This window comes from Tympanuchus pallidicinctus, unplaced genomic scaffold, assembly GCF_026119805.1.
Source record: "Tympanuchus pallidicinctus isolate F22 unplaced genomic scaffold, pur_lepc_1.0 scaffold2, whole genome shotgun sequence".
NCBI classification, from domain to species: Eukaryota; Metazoa; Chordata; class Aves; order Galliformes; family Phasianidae; genus Tympanuchus; species Tympanuchus pallidicinctus.
This window is the reverse complement of record NW_026294721.1, coordinates 38415001-38426580: the sequence shown is the minus strand read 5'-3', so window position 1 is coordinate 38426580 and position 11580 is coordinate 38415001. Positions and strand designations below refer to the sequence as shown.

At 42.1% G+C, this 11580-nt stretch overlaps 1 protein-coding gene across 3 annotated transcripts; it reads right to left on the bottom strand.

Moving 5' to 3' along the window:
- Nucleotides 1-652: 652 nt before the first annotated feature.
- LOC128080615 (UDP-glucuronosyltransferase 2A2-like) lies at nucleotides 653-11546 on the bottom strand. 3 transcript variants are annotated; one of them, XM_052682998.1, is made up of 6 exons: nucleotides 10767-11546; nucleotides 5507-5655; nucleotides 4132-4263; nucleotides 3661-3748; nucleotides 2706-2925; nucleotides 653-2054 (listed from the first exon to the last, which is right to left on the bottom strand). In XM_052682998.1, the coding sequence occupies exons 1-6, from the start codon at nucleotides 11479-11481 to the stop codon at nucleotides 1778-1780; spliced, it is 1581 nt and encodes a 526-aa protein (XP_052538958.1). In that variant the 5' UTR covers nucleotides 11482-11546; the 3' UTR covers nucleotides 653-1777. The 3 variants fall into 3 exon arrangements, with proteins under 3 accessions (XP_052538958.1, XP_052538957.1, XP_052538959.1); XM_052682997.1 differs by lacking the exon at nucleotides 10767-11546 and adding an exon at nucleotides 8205-9027; XM_052682999.1 differs by lacking the exon at nucleotides 10767-11546 and adding an exon at nucleotides 7756-7779.
- Between the last annotated feature and the right edge of the window lie 34 nt (nucleotides 11547-11580).

Here is an 11580-nt window from a genome sequence, read left to right as displayed (position 1 = left end):
GCTCTGTCAGCTTCCTGTAGAGGTTGCCCAGAGCGGTTGCAGAATCTCCTGCTATGACGATATTCAAGACACATGTAGGTGCGTACCTATGTGACTTACTGTAGGGAACATGCTTTAGCAGGAGGGTTGGACTCAATCTCTTGAGGTCTCTTCCAGCCCTTGTGATTGTGTGAATTGAAGTACCTTCTTAAATCTTCAAAGTGCAGAATGCTGTATTTCCTGTATCCTTTGTTTGCTCTGTCTGACCAATGCCAAAATGTATCAAATGTATGTTAGAAAACTTACTGTCTTTATCATCAGCAGAACTAGTATTCTCAGACAGTTTTCTACTTTCAAAGCTGGATGATGAGGACTTGGTGATGAAGTGTGGTGAAGCTGAGTTTCAAGAGTCAGCTGTACGAAGAGGTTTTGTGAAACCTTTCTGCTCTACGACCCGACTGTTGTGTTCACTGTTAACATGCTTCTGCACATCCTGTTATGACCATGTTGGAGATTCCTAGTTACCATGTGAAACACTAGTAAGAAACACTAGTAAGTTTGTTCTAGTTGCTCTAGATTGGAAACCATTCACTTACAGTTTTGTGGAGGTTTTTGTATGAAGATATTTCAGTGGAACTGAAGCTGCTAACAAAGGAGACAATTAAAAAGTTAATATATTGAGGGGAATTTTATTATGTAAACAAAGGTAATTGTTCTTAGTCCGTTTGAAAACAAATCTGCAACATCCAGAATACAATAAACATCAGTTCAAATCAAGGCAGATTCTTTAAGTATGCTGGCATAACAGTCAAATAGCCTCACCTTCAGCAGGAGGCCTGAATAGCATCAGTTTTCATCAGTAAGGTCTCCTTAAATAGTTTCAGTAGTGCAACAGTGATTTAACATCACTGTCTGAGCCATTATTGAGCAAATATGAGCATTATTTTCCCACCAATATTTTCAGACAAGACAAGTAATTATTGTGTTGTTCCCATGTGTGACATGACTACTTTGTTCTACCTCAAGGTTTTTCTGATTTGTCAGTTACTATGGCTCAGAGGATTTGTGGTTAACACAAGCGTGTTACGTATAGCTTATTTTCACACACTTGTGGTGGTGTAATTGGAATGATGATGTGTGCGGTAGGAATCCAAGCCTACTGGATGGGAAAAAGGAGTGGTTCCCTGAGGAAAAGAAGTATTTTCTCTACTGGTTTCAGGACTCAGATGAACTCTGATATCCCATATAACACTAAGTAGTGCATTTGTAGAAAGGGATGAGATAATCTTCTTTAGACTCTGACAGCTCCCTGTCTTTTATGATAGCTTTTCAGTTGGCTGTTTTTTAAGAGCTTCACTGTTCAATCTGGAAAGAGGTATACAGGCAGGAGAGGTGTTCTGGTTTTGAATCACCAAGCATAGGTGTCTTTATGGGGGAGGACAGAGGCTAAGAAAACCAATTGCAGGACCACAGAAGAGCTGAATTTAAAAAGATTGCCAAACTAAATTTGAGAAGTTAGAGCAGCAATTACCATTTTAGGAGTACTGTGTGATCAGCTAACAGCTTCCCAAGGGATTAGACAGCTATAATTCAATGTTATAGAGGCCAAAAGTGATTTGCTGGCTTAGCAAGCAGCTCTCTAACTGTTCTTTTAGTACAACCCAGTTGAATGAGGTGCTTCGTGATATGCGTAACTTAAAGCATATCTTAATTGTATTTACCAAGGAATATGCAGAAATGCATATGCATTTACTGAAGCAGTGTATGAGAAGAAAGACTGCTGATGGGATCAACATATCTATTCTTTCTTTTTTTTGGTCACCCTATTACATTTTCTACAGCAAAACATGCAGCACTTGACAAGAATGAAGCCAGCAATGGCTGCACAGGTGAACAAGAATGCCAGAACATCCAGGCAGTGGTACTGGTACCAGGTAAGATGGTGAGCAGCTGGTCTCAAGTGCTTTGCTCCTTTGTGGCGCATGACAAATTCAATCCAGAAGACAGCTCTCTCCAGAGGCTTAATTGGCTGGTCATGATGTATCTTGGATAACTTTAAAATACTTTCCTTGTAGCTGAAAAAAGAGACAGGAGATTTGTCACTGATTTCTGAAAACAACCCCGTTCCACCACTGGCTGTTGTCTTGAGGAAGGTAGGAAGTTCTGCTTTTACTTTCATCAACATTATATAAAAATACTTGAAACCACCCCTGTTTATTCCTATCTGCACAAACTTTAATAGAGAAAGTCAATCTTCTGCAAAGAAAAATTATGCCAAATGATTCCAGTTACTCTGTAAAAAAGCAATGTAAACTTTATTACATCTGTTCAGGTATGTTGCTACAATAACCTAAGGATACTGGAGACTCAGATAAGAGAACTGCTACAGCTCCATACAGACAATAGATAAAACAACTTTACATTTTCATGCAGTGTATCCAAAGAATTCATGCTAGCAGTGAACAGAGAATCATCTCAGGATGATTCAGGATTGCTCTGAAGCTATATTTCTCAACGGAATCTTAAAATGCAATACGAAGTAGAATTGCTGGTCTCTCTTTTCTGAGAAGATGCTGATTCTTAGAAAAGGTTTGTTTTTTTCTCTAAGACCCAAGTGCCAGCTACACAATATTCTGAGTTCCCAGAAGAGCTAGCATGTCTCATCAGCATGTCATCAGCAACCCAAAGTTTAAATAACATTACTCTGGTGGAAGAATAAAACTCACGTAGAATTGTTAATGACTGTATTCACTGCATCAACTAGATCCTGCGTTGTCAGTGTGCCGAAATCCAGCTCAACTGCAGCTCCTTTTGCCCTCATGTGAGCAATGTTGTCATGCTGGTCAGCAAACATGGGAATCCCAACCATTGGGATTCCGTGGTAAATAGCTTCATAGATTCCATTGGTCCCACCATGAGTAATGAAGGCCTTTGTCAAGGGATGGCCTGCAACAGGGAAGGTGAGACGTGTAGCAGCAGCAGGCCACATTCACAGGAGTATCAGAGCTGTCAACTACAGGAGCAAATGCACCCTGACTTCCGGATGGGCACCAGAGCATGCTCTCTTAGCTTAACTCACACGTTTGTGTTTGAATGCAGTATGTGAACTGGTATATTCCTCTAGACTATCATAATATCTCAGCCTTTCTGTAGTCATGCTGTTACAGTTTTCACACTGGCTCAGGTTCATAATAGCCTCTTCTGCAGCCTTCTTGTTGACCTAAGATGCCTGATGTATTTTGAAGAATGTGCCCCGGAAATGAACTGCAGGGGATGAAGTCTAGAGCACATTCTTATTGAAATTTCTTATTTCTTTCTTATTGAAATATTATTCTTATGTGGTTCTTAATCCTTGCAGACTGATGTCACTGGGCTCTTTAAGACTAGGACTTTTCCATCTGTATAGCTAAGCTCAAATTGCTGCCTTCCTGAGCCACTGATCTCTACCCCTTTAGGGTATGGTTGTATCTTCCATGGTTCTTGTATAGCCCACTCACCATAAAGTCAAAAACAAACTATGAAATTATGGCTTCAAGAGCTAATCTCTGCTGCTTGAGGTACAGAAGTAACTGTAGCCCTCAAGTGTTGGGGTTCTTTCACCCAAATAAGCCATTTTAGCAGAAAAATAAAGGAAATAGCTTTTCCAAGGGTGTAATTCATCCCAGATAAAGTCAGTCTCACCGAGCAGGTCATTTTGGGGCATCCAGTCATAAATCTTGGTGTTGGAGCCCAGGGCATCTGGTTTTTTACCTTTGTATCGCCAGAGAACCTTGAAGAAAGGAACACTGAGATAAATGCTATGACTGCAGCATTATCTTCTGTGTTACTATGTGTAAAGCAGAGCATTATCTCAAACTCACATATTCTTTGTCAATAATTCAAACAGCTTTGGCTCTAAGTTAGATCTTCGGTTAGTTATTTTGGCCCATGACATACCTCCGCACCATTTGGGTTGGGAATGGGGAGGAGGAATACCTTATTTCTACCTGAGATGACTCAGCAGTCTGTTTCTGCAAAGCCCAGCTTCTGGCCATGGGATTTCCAGCAGAGATGCAGATAAAAATCAGACCAATCAAATGTAGGTTTGCTAAAGGAAGTGTTAGTGACAAAAAAAAAAAAGGCAGGTTGTTTTATACTTGAAAGTAAACTCACATTTTGTGGAAGCTGGCTGAGCGCTCTGGCAATCACATCACTTTTTTCCTTGGTTAGGTTGTAGACCATTGACCCGAGAGAAAATATCACAATGCCATGTTCCCCTGAACTCTGAACAAATTCTTCAATTTCCTAGGGGGTAGAAGGCATACGAACAGTAATCACACAATGCATATTACACGGATTATGTGAAGAGAGAGCATAATTTATTTAGTTTATTAAGATGATCGTGGTGTTAAAAGCACCTCTGCTGACAGAATGCTATTGCAAAGATACACATTGCCTCGGCAGAACAGGCAACTTCTCCCTAAGAAGGGGCAAGACAAGCGTCAAAGCAAGCAGAAGAAGCTTTATCTCTTTGAATGCAAGTCAGGAAGTTTCAGGAAACGTTTCTTTGAGAGGATAACCAGCAGGAATGGATCCTGGCACTGAAGTAAGAAGGCATACTCAGGCATCTTCCCTGGCATAGTTTGTCATGGTATGCAGACCTTCAGGGGGATACATTGCTGAAAACTGACAGGTTGTTGCAGCATCCTGAGTAGTCAAGTCACTGCTGTCACTTTGATAGCCAGTTCTGCATTTCCTGTAGTATAGCATGTATTGCTAACCAGACTTAACCTCTGCTATTCTATGATTCCATGATCTTCCTGTTCCTTCTTTGAGTTAGCGTCGTGTGAAATGAAGTAATAGTATCCAAAGGGGAATGGCTATACCTCTCTCTCAACTCAACCCTTGTAGCAGTTAAGAGTTGTAACAGTTAAGAATCAAGAAAACTTACTTTTTTTTTTTTCCTTCCTTTTCAGTAAGCAATTTATACTGCAAAATATCCTGCCTCCTAAAAGGCTCCGCAGGGGTAATTATCTAGACCAGAGCTTGTTATGTCTTCATCATCATCAATATCCAGGAGTTTCAAATTCCACCTGAAAATTGCCAGTCATAGCAGCCTGGAAATGCGGAGTATTTTACTCCCTTAAAGATGCCTTAAGATGAGCACCAATAGAAAAAGTGTTCAACACTGATCTCTTTCTGCAAGTCTTGGCTCCATTTTGTCTGAAGAGTGCTTCTTGTCAAAGTGTCCTGCTGCACCAGTTTTATTTCGGTGTCTTAGAATTAAATTTTACACTTCACTGCTCTGAGGTAACACCTGCTTCTCCTAAAACAAATACCATCTTGCTGACTTACCTATTGTCTTTCGACAGCAAGTTGTAAACCCAGCCCTAGTTTGTACAAGCCTGGGCAGATTGCTAACTAGCTTCCTCCTGCTCCCACCAGCAGAACATCTGTTTTGAGAATGAGCTTTCTCATGACATAGCTTATCAGGGATGAAAACAGATTTTGTAGATAACCAGCCAATGGCAGAACAAAGTCAGAATACCTTTGGCAGTGGCTTTGCAGGCTGGCAGTGAAGTCCTCCAACAAACTCAAAGTTAGGCAGGAAAGGGCGAGGAAATTCAAAATCCCAGTATGTTCTGATTAGCCATATCTCTGCTTTCCCCATCGTCTCACACAGGGTTGTGGGCCTTCCTGTGGGCAAGGTACAAGGTGTTCACAGCAATCATGAATATAATCTTGTTTGCAGTACATTGCAAAATACTAGCCCCACCTTTGTATTTTGGTACTCCCAGTCAGTGTACTGTGACAAAGTGAGCAGGAAGAGAAAATCTGGGCAAATCTAGACCTATTCCTTGTCCCGTTCCTCTTCAGTCTTCTGAAGTTGCCACAATTAAAGCAAAAGTATCTTTAAAACCATTCTGAACCTTCAGGATAAATGTATATGAACAAGTTGGGAAGCATTTAATTTCTGTGCATTTCCTGCACTGCTGGAAAATGTAATTACCTATGCTTGTAATAAAATGCCATTTGGAGGAAGAAAACGGTTACAGAAAACTTATGGCCACATAAGATTAAATCACAAAGTGATGATCAGAAGTCAGGGAAGAAGAAGGTTTTTAACCAAGTTCTTTTGTGTTTTTCTAGCCCAAGTTCTGCTGGGGACTGGGAAAACTTCTGCTGAAACGTATAGAGAAAAATTGGCCCAAAATGTAGCTTTTGGAACACTATTTTAGGCAAAATGTCTTTAGAAATTCATCTGCAGGAAAAAAAAAAAAAAAAAGGGGTGGGGGGGAGCTCTTTTATAGCTTCCCATTTGGAAAATACATATTCTTAGGCACATCTTGCAAGTTCTCTGTGGAGTGAGAGTGGAAAAGGGTTAAAAGTGTTAAATGATCTTCCAAGGCCAATCTAATGCAAATAGTATCCAAGCAAAATAAACAGTAGGAGGAAAGTTGCCCATAAAGTATCTTGAACTACTTGATCAGCATTAAAAAGAAATAAAATGGTGGTGGTGTTTTTTTTTTTTTTTTCTATGTTACTATTATTTTTTTTTCTGAAGTAGAGGGCAATGCTATAAAATTACAGGAGTGAAAAAGACATCTGCACTACTGGAGTGTAAGTTTAACTCATGGAAAAAGGGCTAGTCGGGAAGGTAGAGGTGTTTGCTGAAAGCAGAGGAAGAGATTGGAGAGCAATAGACTAGATGTCCTTGTGCCTGCTTTTCATCTGTTATCTGTTTGAACGTGGATATTCTAGACGAGGGTCAATGTCCATTTAACTGAAAGGTCGCTTTTATAGACTTGAGTCACGCCATGTGCTGTAATAGGCTAGAACAGAAGTTTTGCGTATATAGATTAAGGAAACTGTATTTCAAACTCTGTATGATGACAGAAAGGGAAAGGTCTTCTTGGAGGAGATGAACCCACATTTAGCATCCATACCAATCAGGGCTGCCAGATAGCACCTCCAGATGATGCATGCAACATGAATGCATGCAACTTTGCCCTTTTCGTCCAATGACAGCCAGTGTTCCTAGTTGGAACAAGACTGGCTCAATTTCACTCTTGGTTCCATGCTACTTATGGAGCCGTCTCCAGAAGCTGGCACTTAGTGAAACAATGATTTTACCCTCCAGTCTTTATCCACTACCACCTTAGCTGTAGAAGTGCCTGTCCTCAAAATTAAGAAACAACAGTTGTCCTCTGAATTCCTCTATAGGCACTAAAACAGGCATGCAGCTCACAAGAAGAACTGACCAGCAGTACCATTACTGACAAAAATTGCAACTAAATGCTCTAAACATCCTTAAATGGAAATGTAACAGGACTGCACTGGTATCTGTTAGTCTATACAAGCCTTAAAAGATAAAGCACAACCTCTGTCAGACTAACACAGAATTATCATCTCTGCTCTCCTATGAAATAAGGTAAATTATGCACTATTGTGTATTGAAACTACTACAATTTTGAATGAAAAAAAAAAATTAAAAAATTGAATGAAAACACTCTGCTTAAAGTATAGAAAAGAATAAAAGAAATCAGAAATCTGTTCACAGAATCATAGAATCACTTAGGTTAGAAAAGACTTTAAAGATCATTAAGTCCAACCCCAACCTAACCATACTGCCCTAACTCTAACAACCCTCAGCTAAATCATCCCTGAGCACCACATCCAGACAGTTCTTAAACACATCCAGGGATGGTGACTCATCCACCTCTCTGGGGAGCCTATTCCAGTGCTTAACAACGCTTTCTGTAAAGAAGTGTTTCCTGATATCCAAACTAAACTTACCCTGGTGCAACCCGAGGCCATTTCCCTTCGTCCTGTCACCGGTAAGAAGAGACCAACCCAGCTCTCGCTGTAAGCACCTTTCAGATATTGGAAGAGAGTCTTCCCTCCCCTCAGCCTCCTTTTCCCCAGACTAAACAGCCCCAGATCCTTCAGTCTCTCCTCATAGGGCACATTCTCCAAGCCCTTCACAAGCCTTGTTGCCCTTCTTTGGACCTGCTCCAGACTAGTGTCTTTATCTACTGTAGTAATCTACAGCCTTCAGAGACCTTTCCCTCCCATCATTGATGGAAGGAGCTCAGTGTGCTCTCTTCTAACGCAGGACTACATCTTCGGGGAGGTCATCTACACTGAGACATTTTAAGGAAATATTCTGTGACTATAGCACTAAGCTCTCTAAACATTCAAAAAGCACAATTTATGCACGAGAGACTATTCAACAGCTGCCTTACCCAAGACATTACTGTAGTATCCATCCCATTCATCTCGCCAAAACTTTAAGAAAAATAAATCCATGGCAAAATAAAAGAAGAAATTCTGCAGTCTCTCCACAAAGGACATCTGGTCTGTCAACCCTATTGTGCTAGCAGGAACATAAGAAGGTGGAGATGGGAGTCCACCACACAGCCGCTCTACCACATTCCCCTCAGAAAAACGGAAACTGTAGACAAAAGGGATTCCCAGGAGGTCTGCTGCAAGCTCACCACATACAGCTAGAGGGTCAGCTATTAGAATATCAAACTTGGCCTGATGCAGCCTTGCTATCAGCTCAGGATTTGACACCAAGGCATCACAGGAGCGCTTTGACAAGTTGGAAAAGGAGTATATGGCTTCTTTCATCTTCCACATAGTCGTCCAGGGGAACAGATGAGGGAGGTCATTTATCCAGAGATTGAGGAAGTTCTCCATGAGAGCATCCAGGGTCTCTTGGGTGAAGTTCACTTTCAGGACTTCAAAGGTGAAAGGAGATGATGTGTCTTGGTAGTCAATGAGCAGATTTGCTGATGGTACCAGCACAGTCACTTCATGACCCCGGAGAATGAGCTCTTCCAACAACACTTTCATGTTGATCCAGTGACTGGCATCAGTGGGCCAGACCACCACCTTCCCACAAAAGCCAACACTCCAGCAGCATGCAAAGGTCCAGAGTAGCCAGGAGAATCTTTGTCTCATCATCTCAACAGTCCACACACAAGTCCAGTCTGAGCATGCTTGAAACAGTTACACTACTTTAGTGTGCAAACAACTTTGGAAACAGCCAGTAAAAATGAGATTCACTTGGTGCCAGCCTTGTCAAGAGAGTGCGTCAGTACAGCTAACACCACCTGAAGGAGAGTTGGGCAAGCAGTAAATCCCGTTCTGGAATCTCCTGCAAATCTGCAGCCAACCTCTGAAAATGAAAGCAAATCCTGTTTCTGCTCACTAGAAAGTGCAGCCTGCAGCATGCAAGGCCCAGAAGCCCTAACCCTGCTGCCAGATCTTCAAGGTACACATCCCTGTGCACAGCAGTTCAGGCTAGGGGAGCCCAAGGAGCTCAGTCTTTTCACTTGATTACAGCCCACATTTGCTTCTTTGCCCTTGAAGAACCAAACTACCTGTATGTCTGGTTACGGTTTTAATCTCCTGGTTTACTACGTGCAGACACAACATCATGTTGTGATTCACAACAAATCTGCAGTGTTCTCTCATCCTGTATTCATCATTACCAGATGCTGTGGGCTCATTACTGGTAGGGGACAGTCCTGGCAGAGGTCATCACAGCATCAAGGCCATTCCATGGAATAAAGAGGAGGAAATGGAGAGCTTGGGTTTTGCTCACCTTCTTTGCCCCTCGCTGTTCAGGGCAGTCCAACACAAGAATCCTAATTTCCCTCCTGAAGGCAATCCCACAGATAGATCAAAGATGCCTTGTGCCACTGATGTGTAAATGGAAGAGTACAGGCAGCTGCTCTTTCCTGAGCAGAAGGATGAGGCTTATGCTGAGTTGAAGTAGGGCCTGGGCACTCCTCCAGGAGCCCAGCACCACTACATGGGACCCTCACTGGACTGATACAGCTCAGACAGGAGATACAGCAGACTGCAGTCAGTGAGAAGTAGGCTTACATAGAGTTTGTACGTATAACCTTAAGTGCTAATGCACATATATTATGACTAGTATCACTCATTTAAGGCAGCCTGAAGCTGACACAGCCTAGGTTCAGCAAAATGCATTGCTTCCAGCACAAGGCTGTCTAGCTGCTGCCAAACTTGATAAGCAACACAAATAAATATGTAGCTAGTACTCCAGTAGTAAGACTTCCTGCCAACTTTGCTCTCTCAACAAAACCACACACTACTACAGATCTGAAAAATAAAGGCACTTAAATCTTCACATGGAAATAACAACCTTTTAATTCCTTCTCCCCCCCCACAAAATAAATAAATAAATTTCTTAATTAATGAATGAAGATTATCCTGTTTCCTCTTACTCATGACAAGAACTCTTTAAAACAAAAATTAAAAATTAGTTCTGCAGTTGTTATTAGATAAACAAATAAGCAACTCCAAGTACTTCTTTAAGATACCTTCAAAAAAGCCGAATACTTTTTTTCCTTGCTGCGGGGGGAATTGTGAGTGAGCATGTTACTAAAGGAAAATGAGGTAACTTTGGTAGACAGCCTTCTAAAAAACATATAGCTTTCTTCTTAAGAAATTTTAGCTCAGTAGTAACATTTGGTAGAAATGCAGTGGTATTCTTCTCTTCTTTGTGTCTGTTGCATTTGACTGACAGGCTGTTTCAAGTGGTATTAGCATTTGATAGGTTTGCCTATGTTAAAAATACCTGTATGGTTGTAGCTGTAGGTAGAAACAGGTAATGTTTGTTCTTGCCTGAGTTGTTTGCTGTGACACAGATATTTTGGAGGAAAGAAATTCAGGACTGCCTTAGTCCTAACTTGTACCTTGGCACCAAGGCTCTGGGTTTGCAGAGCAATGTGTAAAGCATGTGTAATCTCTGCAAGTAAGAGCAGCCTTACCTAAAACATCACTGTAGTATTGATTCCAGTGTCTCCAGAGAATGTAATGGTATGCGAGGTCCTGCAGAGCATAGGAGAACATGTTTTTTATCCTCTGTGTGTAGGTCATCCTGTCTGTTAGGGCACTTAGGCTGGCTGGCACGTAGGAAGGAGGAGATGGGAGCTGCCCGCAGAGCCGCTCCAGTGTGTTGCCCATGGAGAACCGGATGGTGTATATCAAAGGGATACCCAGCTTCTCTGCAAACAGCTCCCCGCTGGGCATCAGTGGGTCTGCCAGGAGGACATCAAAGGCAGATGCCCTCAGCCTTTCCATAAGCACCTTGTTCTTCACAACTCCATCACAAATGATTCTGGTTACATTCTCTAACTTGCGTAGCACGTCAATCATCTTGTAAGCACTTTGCCAGAAAGGTAACCTTCTCTCCTCGTAGAACCAAAAATAGAAACCTTCCTGCATTGTGGCAGCCATCTCACTTTTGCTGATTGGCACCTCAACCATCTCAAACTGGAAAGGTGAGGGCTCGGTGCCATTGAGGATAAGGAAGCACGAAGGCAGCAGCACGGTCACCTCATGGCCCCGGACTACAAGTTCGTGCAGGATAAACTCCATGTTGAGCCAGTGGCTGTTGTCAACTGGCCAGACCAACACCTTCCCACCAGACACGGAGCCCAGCACAGCCAGCAGCCACAGCACAGCCACCTTCTTTCCTGACATGATTTACAGTGCTTCTCAGTGCCTCAGTGGCCTTGCTTCCTCAGGAGCAACAGAGCACATTGAAATGGGCTGGGCCTGCATGACAGTGCAAGGCAAAGA